The sequence below is a fragment of the Triturus cristatus genome, chromosome 2_1 (assembly GCF_964204655.1).
Source record: "Triturus cristatus chromosome 2_1, aTriCri1.1, whole genome shotgun sequence".
Classification (NCBI taxonomy): Eukaryota; Metazoa; Chordata; class Amphibia; order Caudata; family Salamandridae; genus Triturus; species Triturus cristatus.
Window position 1 is genome coordinate 849,239,565 of NC_140581.1, and position 15,446 is coordinate 849,255,010.

Genomic DNA, 15,446 nt, shown 5'->3' on the forward strand with positions numbered 1-15,446 from the left:
AGGTAAAGCGTGCCCCTCGCTCTTTATGGTCCTGAGGACCCTATCCCCTGGGGCCTTATCAATTTAATAAAAGGAGGGGACCAGCTGCCTCTTCCCCCACCACCCGCCTATAAAAATGCCCTAGGGACCCCACCCCCATGGCCTTGTTTTTTAAGGGGGGAGGCCGCTGCAACCCCCTTCCCCAGCCTATTATGACCCAGAGGACCCCACCCCCCGGGGCCTGCGTTTAAAAAGGATGGGTGCCTATCTTGGGCACCCACCATACACGACATTGGATGCTGTGGAGGGAGCCCAAGGGCCTCAGCCGGTTCCCCGCATGCTACAGGAGCCAGCATTGCTCCCGGCTGCAGGGTTCAGCTAGTTATGCTGCTCCCTCCCGTCCAGAGCAATATCTTGATCATTTTATCTGCCCACATCAGTGCATCAGGGAAACAGATGTCAAGTCTATTCGCAGCGGGCGGACTGCTGACTGGGAGTAGACTGTGTTTGCTCCAGTTTGGCTCCCCAGGGCCATCAAGTGAGCCTGCCCCGTGGGTGGGTTCGCCGGGGCCATAGTAGGCTCAGGGAGGTGAGACGCGCAGCACCCCTCCCTTTTTTGTAAAAGTAGCGGAACTGTGGAATGGGGCCCGGGTCCTTTTAAAGGCTCGGGGGAGGGGTGGCTGCACTGCTCCTACTCCTTATTTAATGCTTTGGTCCCTGGGGGTAGGTTCCCCGAGGCCGAATGCGGCTCAGGAAGGGAAGCCACGCTGGAGTCCTTTGGGATCGCCACAGGAAAATCCCTTGTGGCCCAGTGGGGATCTCTCCCACCCACCCGCCAATGGGGCCTAGGGCAGCAGGGTATCCCTACCTTGTCCCCTTATATCTTACTTTCTAAAACTTCAGGGCAGTAAGTCCTGAAGTCCTGTAATGGCTGCCCGCAACATTTTTCTCATGTTGCTGGCAGCCAATCATCCCAATGGCCTAAGAGGATAAAAGATCCCTGGACCAATCAGAGCACTCTTTTTGAAAATTAGGCTCGAGGGGCTCTTGCTCAGTGTTTGACATAGAGCACCAGCCTGATTACAGTTGATGCCCCTTATGCAATCCATCTTTCCCTGGCCAATTTAGCGCTGTGCGAAGAATGGGGCTTCACATTCAGAACATGAGCTGGATTCCCCTGAAAACCCTTGAGCAGGTGACCCGTTTCTCCCAATCTAAGGTGGATGATTGTAACTGATGTTCTCTTTCTGTGCATCAGAGCCATTCCTTGTTTTTTTGCCCTTGAATAGTGTAAATTTGTAAGCTTATTTAGAGCAGAAACAAGCTTGCACGTTTTTCTTTTTTTTTTTTTTTTTGCATTCATCTACTTTTTCAGGTTTCACTTACAAGGAATACCCAAAATACCGGTGATGACCATAAATGTACACTTATGGTCCTTGCCTCATAATAGCAGGATTTTAATATTAGTTGATACCATTTGTGAGGGCGCAATTTCACCAGTCTTGATTCTCAATATCAGGATTGGTAATTTGCCTTTGCAAACAGATTTGTGTGCTCAGTTTAGTTGAAATTAGGTGTGCAGTATTTTTTTTTTATCTGGCCTTCAGCATGCATGTTAAATTCTACTGTTTGTGTTTCAGCAACTTTTGAACTTGAGTTAAACTAACTGAGTATTTTGAATGAAGCAGTACACTTAATTTATTTGAATCTTTCTTTTCTAGCCTTCTTCAGAGCTCGAATGGTGAGGTAGTAAAAGAGGTGAAAGCTGGATTAAGCACGCTGATTCCAAAATTGAAAGACAAGAAAAACATTAAAGGAATGGATGCCTTGCTTGAAAAATTGTGTTCTCCATAACTGCCAGCGAAAGGATGAATGATACTCGACAACGGTCCAATTTTTCTGCAATTAAATGAACATTTGTATTTGTAAAGGTTTTATATTTATAAATAAAACAAGTTGGCCAACGTGATGCCTTTTTCTCCTTTTTGACTTTCAATGCTTAAGCTAAGAGCAGGTTTTCAGCAGGTATTCTTATACTGTAAGCAAATTGCCAGAGTAGGTGGCAGATAAAAAATCATGTTGTGAAGGCACTCTTGATAAACCAGTAACACTTCCTTTAACGATTGGTAAATACATGAGTTACTATATTAACTGTGATTGTTTGCCTTAAGTGGTTGATAGACACCTTGAATTAATCCTGTATTAATTCTTCAGGACAACGAAGTGGCAAGTTCGTATATTTGCTACCTTAAAATCAGGAACATATTGTGGAGTTCTCCGTATTTGTCTTTGATGCATGGTTAAATATGTCCTTGACTACAGTAAAGGCCAAATAGAGCACTACAAATGTTTAACGACTTGAGGAGCTGTGATCGATGTCTTCAGCCTTTGTAGCCTTGGGCTGTCTGCATGTATTAAAGCAGATTTTGTTATGATCTGTTCAGTACATGAATCTGTGCACAAAGTGTGACTTGGGATTCAGATTCCTGTATTTCAGGAGCACAATTCCTTGCAACATTACCTTATGTACCCCAGTGTCAACACATCTGGGGCAAGGGCGTAGCTGAAGCAGCATGATGCTTCCTGGCAGCACTGGATGGTTTTTGCTTTGGACTTGAGTGAGGTTGCCAGGCAGTTCTGTGGCTTCGAGGGAGTGTTAGTGTGATTGGAATCTGTGGTAACATTATATATTTACAAAAAATATACAGTTACTAAAGATAGATGTATGTTTTACATATCTACAGATTTCACCTGTTTGCACCTTATCACATACTTTGATGTAGACTGCCCATTCACAACCAATACTTTGCTAGACCCCGTCTTGCTTAAAGCAGTACCACCAGGATATGAAATAGTCCTGAGAAACGGCCTTAATAAAGTGGCTGAAGGAAGCTCAATTATGCACAAGTCGTTCTAGCACACTTTGCCCCTACATAATATCTCCGCATCAGAATGCCAATCACTCTTATTCAGACATTACCAACATCTCTTATACTGCTAGTTTACCTTCACACAGCTTAAAGCAACTGCAACAACACATTTCTCCGATTGTTACCATGCTCTGTTAGCATCACTCAAATATCATTGTTGTGAGTGACATCCGTACATATATTGAAAAACTGAATCGACTATTGAGAGGACTAATAGCACTTGGAGCTTTTCAAATAACAACTTTATTATCTTCAAATCCTCCCTTCTGAATCTCTCTGAAATGGCAGTGGGCTGGACACTTATCTAGGAATTGATCTTGAATGTCCTCTCTGCTAGATACACCCTGGTTGACACAAACTAATAACTTCAGTCTGATAGATACATTTACCTGCTGGCTCCTCATCTCTTGAATCTTCTCCTGGCACCAGATTGGATTGGAAAGCTGAAATTTCTCTTCTGAGCTATTTTGTGCTACCACTGCTCCGACTTAATTGGAGTGCCTCCCTTGGGTGTGACATCACGGAGCTGTATAGAATCACCCAGTACTCTGACAATGGTTCTTTTTTCATTACCTTTTGTTTCCATGACCTTCAACACAGATTTGGAGTTGTTCTCGGATAGTATTTATCAGTAGAATTGTCCTTTGTATTTTGAATCTCCTTTTGGTTCACATCCTGTGTAATATTCTGACAGCTAGTAGTGGTATCTGGATACTGTCTAAATGGAAAACTGTTTCATATAGGCATTGATACCTCAAACTCAGGGTTTTAAAAGATGTCACTCCTGCCGCAAATGTCTATATCGGATCTCCGTGATGTTTGTTTTTGGTGTCTGGGATCCAAACGCAACTCCTAGTCCAGCATGATACATAGCCTCATGCACTCCGAGCAGCAGGCAAAACTTTTCACGGCTTAGTCTTTTAGCAAACAGGAATACTCCCACAAAAAATAGGAGACCTCTAAAGAGAGAATTTTTGTTGTCTTTGTTGTTCCTGTTTGCAAGGCTAGTCATCTGGGCAATGTGAATGATATACACCTGGGACCCAGCTCTGCATCCAGAACTGCCTGATTCACTTTCAATCCCTTCTATTGACCTAGCTCAGGTGGCAAACTTTAGCTTGGCTGTGCTGGCTATGCTCCACCCAATCCCCCCCCGGCTCCCCATGGTTGTATAATGTAAGACCTCAAGATGCCTATGAGAGATTTGGCTCCGCTAACGGCCTCAGTCCTTTTTGCTGCTCCTATCTCAGTTCCAGCACCGGGAGTCCTTACCTTCCAGTTACAGACTTTCATGATGATGAAGACGATAGTAGCCTCTCCCTTTAAAGCCTCCCTACCGAATTGCTCTGAACTGGCAGTGGCTTCGATACCTATCTAGAGATCTATCTTGATTGGTCATCAGGACCAAGTAGGAGAACATTCTTTACTTTAACATGGTCCTAAGCAAGGTAGCTGAGGTCTCGAATAGCTTTTGAAAGATGAAGTGGATAAAGCAAACATGCTGACAGAAGTCCTACAATCTAGTTCCTACACATCAGATCCCTGGTTGCCTTTAAATGAGTGGAAACCACTACATCAAAATTAGATCAAAGTGAAACACAACCAATAGCTAAACCCCCTAAATGTGTCTTTGGGCATATCCCTTTAGAGGACGAAATCCCTCACTCACCAAAGGTGACATGCTTCATCATTTGGGATTCTCCTCCCAGAGGAAAAACCTGGTTCCTCTGGGGGCTACAACCCCCTCACTGTGAGGGAGGAGCTCAGGCATGTTTTGTAATTTCGATGTTGGATATACTAAATCCACAAATGTAGAGCTAATAGTATGAATGAGGGCGCAGCGCAAAAGAAATGTTGAAAAATGTGAAGGGAGGTGAGATTTAAAACTAGCTCAGGAACGTAGAGAAACTTTATTGTAATACGTGCTTGGCCAGGTTTAAAAAATCAGACACCAACAGTCAACAGTTCTTTAGACCGTGGTGATAAGGTGATTGGTCAACATGTTTCAGCTATCTAGCCTCTAAGAAGGCACAGCTTTCATCAGGACCTGTAGTGCTACTGCGTGCAGAGGAAAAAGTGTGTAGTTAACACAAAGAAGGATACAAAGAACACACAGTCTTTAAATGTGTTCATTGATGGTAAAAATTACCTATAAAGGTAAAAGACAAAAATAAGAGTTAAAAGCTACTAATGGTATTCCACAGAGTGAATCTTAATCTTAAGAAAAAGAAATGAAATTAACTTACCCGTGAATACTTGGTAAGTCACCACACCTCAACCCGGCAGCCACTCAGGAAGGGAGCACCGCTCTAGAAAAACGGTGGTAATCCTTTAATAATATAAATGTCTACATATAAAAGGGGGATTAGTATTACTAATCATTCAAACCTTCTAAATGAGCATATGGAAAGGAGCCAAAATAATATGCAGAGACCCTGATAAGATATCAGAGTAATAAAGTATGAAACATAAAATGGGCAGCTCATTACTTACTAACTTGAAAAGATGAGCTAGACACTATGTTATAATGTTACACGGTGTTCTAAACCTTGAAATGTATGATAAAGCAGTTAGTCACACAAACCATATTCACGTGGTTCAATAACAGACTGCGCGCTGTATTTATCAAAAGAGAAAACCATGTGGTAATCACATCGTTCGACATGTTGACTCCATTGATAATGGTGGAGACACACTCACAACATGTCAAACCAGAATAGAGAAATATATCGATTTTAACCAAAAATCCAGTAATTTCAAATAAATCAGGCAGACAAAGCTTCCTATAAAAGTAGCAAGCTTGACACGATTATAAATACAGGGACTTCACAGAGCTTACCTATCCGTCGGTACGCCGGCACCGTAATGAGCCTGAAGCTGCTTCCTTTTTAAACCCCTCCTATCTTCAGTGTAGCCAATTAACACATAGAGCAACTACGGATGCAGCGCATGTCGGCTATGAGAAACACTGCTTTTTGAAACATGCGCATTCCGTAAAGCCATTCAACACATGCGGCAACTACAGATAAAGCGCATGTCAACCAAGGAAAACACTACTTTTTGGAACATGCGCATTCCGTCAACTTGCAAACCAATACAGAAGCGCATGTGTACAAAGAAACATCTTTGTCGATATTGCTCAATTTATGCAACACCGCATCAGAACATCCAGACAGTCGCACACAGAACCTAGATAGTTCTTAGCAAAAAATTAATATATGACCAATCTCGTCCCGAACCAATAGGCGTGACAAACGCATATAAATGTCTGTCAACATCATAAGAACCTGCAATTAGCAAGTGCATTGCGATGAAGAACATCAATGCGGCAAGGGCACAGGTAAAAAAAATCGATGATTATAACAGTGATATTCTATCACATTTTACAGCAAAAATGAATGAGCTATAATGGCGGTTGATCCATATACGAATACAGGGAGGGTGGAAAGACTCCTTTTGTGCAATTAATTCACCATGAATCATTACATTACTACAAATTATGCTCTGAGATCCCAAAAAAACATATATAAAGGTTCTGTGTGTGATTGTCTGGATGTTCTGATGCGGTGTTGCATAAATTGAGCAATATCGACAAAGATGTTTCTTTGTACACATGTGCTTCTGTATTAGTTTGCAAGTTGATGGAATGCGCATGTTCCAAAAAGTAGTGTTTTCCTTGGTTGACGTGCGCTTTATCTGTAGTTGCCGCATGTGTTGAATGGCTTTACGAAATGCGCATGTTTCAAAAAGCAGTGTTTCTCAGCCGACATGCGCTGCATCCGTAGTTGCTCTGTGTTAATTGGCTACACTGAAGATAGGAGGGGTTTAAAAACGAAGCAGCTTCCACATCCGGGTACCTCCAGCTTCAGGCTCATTACGGTGCCGGCGTACCGACGGATAGGTAAGCTCTGTGAAGTCCCTGTATTTATAATCGTGTCGAGCTTGCTACTTTTATAGGAAGCTTTGTCTGCCTGATTTATTTGAATATACTGGATTTTTGGTTAAAATCGATATATTTCTCTATTTTTCTATTCTGGTTTGACATGTTGTGAGTGTCTGTCTCCACCATTATCAATGAAGTCAACATGTCGAACGATGTGATTACCACATGGTTTTCTCTTTTGATAAATAGAGCGCGCAGTCTGTTATTGAACCACGTGAATATGGTTTGTGTGACTAACTGCTTTATCATACATTTCAAGGTTTAGAACACCGTGTAACATTATAACATAGTGTCTAGCTCATCTTTTCAAGTTAGTAAGTAATGAGCTGCCCATTTTATGTTTCATACTTTATGACTCTGATATCTTATCAGGGTCTCTGCATATTATTTTGGCTCCTTTCCATATTCTCATTTAGAAGGTTTGAATGATTAGTAATACTAATCCCCCTTTTATATATAGACATTTATATTAATAAAGGATTATCACCGTTTTTCTAGAGCGGTGCTCCCTTCCTGAGCGGCTGCCAGGTTGAGGTGTGGTGACTTACCCAGTATTCACGGGTAAGTTCATTTCATTTCTTTTTCTTAAGATTAAGATTCACTCTGTGGAATACCATTAGTAGCTTTTAACTCTTATTTTTTGTCTTTTACCTTTATAGGTAATTTTCACCATCAATGAACACATTTAAAGACTGTGTGTTCTTTGGATCCTTCTTGGTGTTAACTACACACTTTTTCCTCTGCACGCAGTAGCACTACAGGTCCTGATGAAAGCCGTGCCTTCTTAGAGGCTATATAGCTGAAACATGTTGACCAATCACCTTATCACCACGGTCTAGAGAACTGTTGACTGTTGGTGTCTGATTTTTTAATCCTGGCCAAGCACGTATTATAATAAAGTTTCTCTACGTTCCTGAGCTAGTTTTAAATCTAACCTCCCTTCACATTTTTCAACATTTCTTTTGCGCTGCGCCCTCACTCATACTATTAGCTCTACATTTGTGGATTTAGTATATCCAACATCGAAATTACAAAACATCCCTGAGCTCCTCCCTCACAGTGAGGGGGTTGTAGCCCCCAGAGGAACCAGGTTTTTCCTCTGGGAGGAGAATCCCAAATGATGAAGCATGTCACCTTTGGTGAGTGAGGGATTTCGTCCTCTAAAGGGATATGCACAAAGACACATTTAGGCGGTTAGCTATTGGTTGTGTTTCACTTTTTAATTTTGATCTAATTTTGATGTAGTGGTTTCCACACTTTCTTAATATTTGATAGATCTCGGGGTTTTGTATTGTTGTTTATCTTGATTTTGGGGAACAAACCCCGTGTGGTCTTTAAACTTTCCCTCAGACCCTCTGGCTTTGAACCAAATCTTGTTATAATATGCCTTTAAATGAGGCCTTCAGTGATGATATTTTGACTCCCCAGAATAAACCAGGCACCTCTCTGGTTGTGGACCATCGGGTAGTCTGCCATCATCCTGACTCCAGGCGATCCAGTGCTGTGGCCTGTCTCACGGAAAGCCTTGCTAAGCACCCTCATGTTCCAAGATTAGCTCTTCTAATGTGCCTTATAGAATTAAAGGAGGGTGGCGTGGCTAGGCGCCGGTGTGAGGGGAAGCAGACTCCGGTGCTCCGTCCGTGGCTTCCCCCCACCCACAGTGAGCCTGAGGACTTAGTGGGGTTTCTTACCCTAATACTGTTGTCCGAAATGCTGGTGCCAGTCCTGGACAGCACTGGAGGGACGGCAGCGCCCTGCAGGCATTGAAACGGCTGATAATCCCGCGGACGGATCTCGGGACTCCAAGTGAGGAGAATCCAAAATGGCGACCGAGCGCTAACACGGCAGCCTTCGCCACACACCGCTGACCTGAATTGCGGCTGCCCGTGAGTACCGCCTGGCAGATAAGGACATTTTAGGCCGGTGCTGGGGGGGAGTGGAGCCCTGACATTGGCAGTGTAAAGAGCGCGCTCATCAGAGCTTGGAGACGCGGGGCGGCATCAAAATGGCGGTCGCGAATTGCGCTTCTGGGCCCTGCTAGCTGGTGATTTGGGAGGCGACTGGAACAAGGAGGGTGGAGAACACCTGTCAATTGCTTTTGCCTGCAGAGCTAAGGAGTGCTGAGGCGATCGCCCCGAGTGCTCTGCTCGTGTGCCATAGCATAGTTGAGCGACGGGCCTATACCAGGGAGGATCCCGACAGAGTGGTGCAGATCGTAAAAATGGTCCCATGCAGGTGATCCGTGTCGAGGACCTGTGGAGGCGGAAGGGGGCTTCGAGTCCGGGGGCCTGTGTTCGGAGGGTGCGGTCTGGCTCGGCGTATAGCGGCTCTCACACCAGACACTTGGAGCACCTTGTTGAGGTCACACCGGAGGACTCTGCAGACCTACGCGATCATTCACAATGGTCAGAGTGTCCCGAAAGAAGGGTTTCGCTGTACTGCAGGTGGAGGAGACGGGACAGCACATGGATGATGAAGACGAGGTGTTGGCAGGACGGAAAGATGGCACCCCCGAGGGCCCCACCTTGGTGGATATCATGCAGGCCATCACTTCCTCGAGGGAAGCTCTGGAGGCAAAGATGGGGCGGACCTCAACCTCCTGAAGGACGACCATCGCAAACTCCAAGAACGGATGAAACGCAATGAGAAAACCATGGAAGAGGTCCTGGAAGCAGTTATAAAACACAGCGATCTCTGAAAGTAGTGGAAGCCAAGATCAAGGTACTGGAAATAAGAGCGGAGGAGAGCGAAGGGCGATCCCGCCGGAACAATCTCCGAATCGTGGGGGTTCCGGAACATGCTGAAGGCGACGACGCAGTGCATTTCATGGAGAACTGGCTTAGATCGGAGGTGGCCCTGGAGGGCCTCTCCTCCTTTTATGCCTTGGAGCGCGCTCACAGGGTCCCGACTAGACCACCCAAGCCTGGAGCTCCCCCTCGGCCGATAGTGGTGAGGCTGCTTCACTACCGAGACCGGGACCACCTACTACCACACGCCCGGGAGAAACTGACTTTACAGATTGGGAATGCCAGGGTGATGAACTTTCTGGACTTCACCAGGGAGGTCCAAAGACAACGTGCTTCCTTCCTGACTCTTGAGTGGAGACTGCGCCAATTGCACATTTCCTATGCTATGTTGTTCCCGGCACGCCTCTGGGTGGGAGAATGCCATTTGAACATAATCTTCAGCCTTAAGGGCTTGTTCAATTGGAAGCCAATGCCGATGTTCTAGACTCTTCTTGGCAGATTGTTTTTTGGGAATGTGGAGAGTAGGAGAAGGGAGGGGCTGGAAGCTGACCCCAGAGGAATGTACCCATAGCATAGTAGGGGATAGAGCTAATTGGGAGAGGGGCTTGGACATATTTGAGCATTGGGAGGAGGGATACTGGGGGGGGGGGGCTGGATAGGGTGCCACAGGTAGACACCTACCTAGGCAGGGGTGGTTGGCTTCTATGGGGAGTCGAAGGGCAGCAGGGGGGAGGTGGAGGTTTTGCTCACGGAGGTGGGAGAGGGGCAGGGTGGGGCCCTGCATCAGCTTTAGTGGCAGTAATGCTGGAATGGATTTGGGATGAAGATGCCTTAGATGAAGACAGTTTGGAGGATGAGGGTTATGGGGGGGTCAGTTCCACCACAGGGGTGGGGGGCCTGGAGGGAGCGCAAGATTCCTGGCGCAAGGAAAAGGACACCAGAAATGTTTGGAGAATTGTTTGCGTAGACGGGACGTGGGAGGTCCGGCAGGGAGTGCCAGCACACCAGTCATGTCTTCTTTATTTCAACACTGAAGGGAAGCGAGGGCTGGGCCCGGCACGGTGTGCCTGACATCAACAGGGGATCCCGATGCCGCTTATGTACGGAGGCCTAGGATGACCTTGTTGGCCTCAGTGGGCAGTAGGCCTCGAACGGCCTCTGACGCACTTGCACAACAGGCAGGCCAGTAGTGTCAGCGGAGCAGCAGGGACGGGTTTATTCAGCCTCCGAGTGGCCTACCTATTAGGTATCACCCCTTTCAGGGATTTCCCACTTGATATGGAGTGGGAGGGGCACGAAAGGCACAACCAGGGACAGGGGGCACCTGCTGGTATTTTAATAAAGGAATGTGCACTCGAATGTTGCAAATTCGGCTACGAATGCTCAAAATGTGCGGGACGACACCCCCTTAACAGTTATGGACAGGGAGTGGATACCACAGCCAGGGTGTGGGGCAGTGGCAGCAGAATGAGAGTATCCAAGGAGAGCATTAGCAGCAATTCTCAGGTCCCCGAGTCAGGAAGGGGGCCCAGGAATCTGGTGCAAAAGGCTTGTACTTCAGTTTATCTTGAGAGGTTAGAGTATTGGCTAGGATTTTACGGGTGAGCAGAAGAGGCAAAGTTGTTGTGGCAGGGGTTTCTCTAAGGTTTTCGCATGGGTTACGGTGGACCTCGAAAGCGACGATGAGTGGATAATATGCTTTCTGCGAAGGAGCACAGACCGTGCAGGAGCAATTGTAGAAAGAGGTGTCATAGGTGCGGATGGCGGGACCCTTTCATGATAGGCCAATGGCATATCTGATCATCTCACCAATTGGAGTCTTGTCACAGAAATAGAGGAGACAATTTTGTTTGATAGAGCACTTGTCTTGGACTGATGGTGGGTCGGTGAACAATTTAATTGCAGAGGAAGTGGATTCGGTTTCCTACTCTTCGGTAGACATGGCCATGTCACTGGTAGTGACGGCGGGCCCAGTGAGCTTTAATGGCCAAATGCTATGTGAAGTCAGCTTTGCGGCTGCTTCCGGTACACCCTGATGACTTCCAGCTATTGGGTTTGCAATTTGAAGGAACATGGTACTGCAACAAAGTGTTACCAATGGGTTGCTCCATTTCATGTGCTCTGTTTGAGTGTTTTAGTTCCTTTTTGCAATGGCTGTTTACAGCGCCCATGGGCCATTAGCTGGTAAAGCACTATTTAGATGATTTCTTCATCGTGGGGGTTCCTAGTTCGTCAGACTGCCATGCTCTCTTGGCAAGGTTCCAAGAGCTCATAGGTGCCATTGATCCAGCCGGAAAATACAGTGGGTATGCAAACAGTGTTATCGTTCTTGGGCATTGGGATTCATTCCAAGTGGACGGAGGCCAGACTATCACGGGGAAAAAAGGAGAAAATGCTGACACTGCTCATGTGCATTCTGGGAAGGGATAAGGGGTAAGTGAGGGAGATTCAGGTCCTGTTGGGTCACCTCAGTTTTGCGGGCAGGGTGGTATGGGCAGGGAGGATGTTCTGCGGGAGGTTTGGGCGGGCTTTATCTGGGTTTTCACTGCCTCTTCACCATGTCTGGCTTTCAGCAGGGGTCAAGGAGGACCTGAGAATGTGGTGCTTCTTCATGCATGCTTTTAATGGTATTCCTTTGGCAAGAAGGGAGGACATAGAGTGGGACGTGCAAAATATTTCAAATGCAGCAGGTGGGCAAGGTTTTGGACTCTATTGGCAGGGTAGATTGTGCGAAGAGCAATGGCCAGCACAGTGGAGCTACAGGGGCAGAAGCATAGCCTTCTTGGAATTGTTCCCTTTGGTGGTAGCAGTGACACTACAGGGCACGAAGTTAGCACACAGGAAAGTCCTCTTTCGGTTTGACAACATGTTGGTAGTGGAGGTTGTGAACAGAAAGTCCACTAGGTCCTGATGTTGCTGCGGGTTTTTGTGTTGGGCTGCTTCCACAATGACATATTTTTTCAGGGCGCAACATGTGCCTGGGGTGGACAATGATGTTACGGTTGCTTTGTCTCCATCTCGGGGGTGGAGATTCTGTGGGTTAGCCAAGGACACAGACAGAGACCCGACACTCAAGATGGAGAAGTTGTGATCTATAGGCAACTCCGGATGCTACAACTGGTGGTAGGGTCCCTTGCAGACTCGACGTGCAGTGCTTACATTCAGGCATGGAAGGAATTTCTAGGGTTGGGTGCACACTGCCGGTAGGAGGGTTATATGTTGGTGGAGGATGTGATCCAATATATCTTGGACCTCATAGACACGGGTTTATTGAGGGTTATCATTGCTGGGAAGTTGGCGGGACTGGCTTTTATGGGTAAGTTGTTATGGGGATACTCTCCATTGGAGGACGAGGTGGGATGCAGTATACTAAAAGGTAGGGCACTGGAGCAGGGCCAGAGGTGGTGGGCTAGAAAGCTTTTGTCCTGGAACTAACTTGGTAAAGTCGATACCTGATATGTTTTGGGATGCGGGAGAGACTTGCTTATTTTCAACACTTATGGTGTGGATGTTCTCTGGTTCTTTCAGAGTGTCGGACTTGTTGGGAGGCAGGGGCACAGGTGGAGTCAGGTGGGAGGATGTAGACAGGACAAAATGAAGATGGGAGATATGGCTTAGCCACTCCAAAATCAATCGGAGAGCACCCAGCTTTTGTAAAATCCCTTCAGAAGTTGAGCTTCTCCTGACATTTAGCCTCGAGTATTTACTTCTTCCTAAATTCCCTCCCTCCAATGGATCTTAAATTGCCATAACAGAAACCATGGGAAGTTGAGTTCGGTTTTGAGCTAGATCACCAGCAACGTACTGAAATCTATATATAGGGGTCAACAACTTTGCTAAATACACCCAGGGTAGGGATGCAGTTTAATAATGACTCTACTACTGGCACTACACTCTGGCTGGACTACAAAAAATAGACTTCGCCAACAGTTGGAAGTGTTGAAGGGGATGTGAAGATAATTCTGCTTTACATCATATAGAAATTGTCCCAAGTTGGAAAAGTACAGGTCTGAGGTACTGAGCAGAAACAGCAAGCCACAGGCTCCGATTTAGACAAATGCCCAAAAATCATTATCATATCGTTTGTATGTCCATCGGAGACCATATATCGGAGACCATATATCACTACACTCAATAAGGTGGAAAGCAAAATCCTATCTTCAGCTAGCTGCACAACAAGTGATGCTTTCACATTTGAGGAAGAAGATATCACCTACTTTTAAATCATTGCTACAAAAGATTTGGAAGCTCATTGGTTAGGAGAAGGTGGCCTACAGCACCCAGGATCAAGAGAATCTTTTATAAACTATGGGTCCCAATATTAGAACACGTCAATCAAGAGTGCAGGGGACTAACGTGCATGCTAGACTAGGGATATTGGGACTTTTAAGCTAAGAGAGATATCTCAACCACACGGCAATGGCTTCACCACATAGACCAAGAGGCAAAGAAGATCCATTTGCTTCAAAAAAGATGACAGACAACTAAGTTCACAGACTTTTTGTTTGCACGTTAGTGCGTGGGCCAAGGCTGGCTTTGAAATGTTTTAAGTGGGGGTATGGGAGCACAGTTTTCTGTGAGAATGCTCGCTAAAGATTTGTATCCTTATAAACTTCGAAATGCTTTAATAAATGTTTGAAACCTTAATTCCATGATCTTCCTCTACTATGATTTTAGGTTTAAGGTAATCAGATTGAAATCTCTGAAAGTCCCTATAAAGCAAGTAAAGGTTAGACCTTTGTGATAAGCGAATGAGGTCAGCCGTGAATCCAAAATATGGTGTTATGTAAGCAAAGTGCTTTTTTTAACCACCACTCAACACAAACCTGAGGTTTGTTCTACATTTACCATTTAAAAATGTCACTTTCTGGAAATTGTTGGCATAAGTGTCAGTCCACTCCTTGCCACATATTTAATCACTGGAGAGGTAATAAACGATTTATGTGCATTTCATTAGCAAAAGGAGCAAGATACAAAGTTTAACATATCTGTATATTGACGTATAAAGCTAATGGTACTCTTGCATTTTTTTTTATTTCTGCCGGATACTTCTAACTGCAGATGTTCACCTTTAAAGTATTCCCCAGGTGCCAGACTGGATCCAGAAATGTTCACAGCAATGCTCCTGGGTGCCACCAGGTGCCATCATGTGGCTCGGAATCGGCCTCTTTCCACCCCAGAAGTGACGAAGCGGAGCTGAATGTAAGCGCCACAACTGCACGTATACATTTATTCTTTCTGCACATCTCAACACTGATCAGGAGCTCCACTCCCTTTTTTGCCTGCTGCTTATCTTTAAAATTGTTTTCCAGTGTGCAATATGCCCTTCGAAGACTTCAGGGTTCAAAATTTCCTGTGACCGTCGGGAAACCTATGTTGGTGATGGACTTGCACGATGTGCCTCTTTGGTGTTTGGTCTCGGGTACAACTCCAAGTCACGCAAAGAATGTGCCTTCCTGCACCCAAAGGTGATCTGGGACCATGAAGCAAAGCTGTATGTCTCCAAACATCGAAAGAAGCTACTGACTTTGCATAACTCCTGCTCGTAGCCGAGGGTGCAGTAAAAGTGGTCTTTTCCTCAAACTATGTGTCGGCTGTAGTTTTTGGGATATCAGTAGCTTTTGACGACTGATTTTCCTTATATCAAGGCTTCAAGTGATTAATTCACATTTCTATGAATAATGAAAAGTGAATAAAAGATAAGACTATATAGACTCCTGATTAAAGGAGAAACCTGCCTCCAGTTTTCTGTGTATTAGTATTCTGATTATTGTTTGATAAAGAACATGTGTTATCATACGCCAGTCGCAGCCCTGATGGCACAACTCCTGAGGAGAAGAAGAAGTC

General features: G+C 45.4%; 1 protein-coding gene across 1 annotated transcript in view; it reads left to right on the forward strand.

The window, feature by feature from the left end:
• Positions 1 to 1,948, forward strand: part of PUM3 (pumilio RNA binding family member 3) — a 271,295-nt gene extending 269,347 nt beyond the window's left edge. Inside the window, exon 18 of the mRNA XM_085632951.1 lies at positions 1,701 to 1,948. Within this exon, the coding sequence (XP_085489077.1) occupies positions 1,701 to 1,833 (133 nt within the window). The 3' untranslated portion in view covers positions 1,834 to 1,948. The remainder of the gene's footprint in view (positions 1 to 1,700) is intronic.
• Positions 1,949 to 15,446: the final 13,498 nt, after the last annotated feature.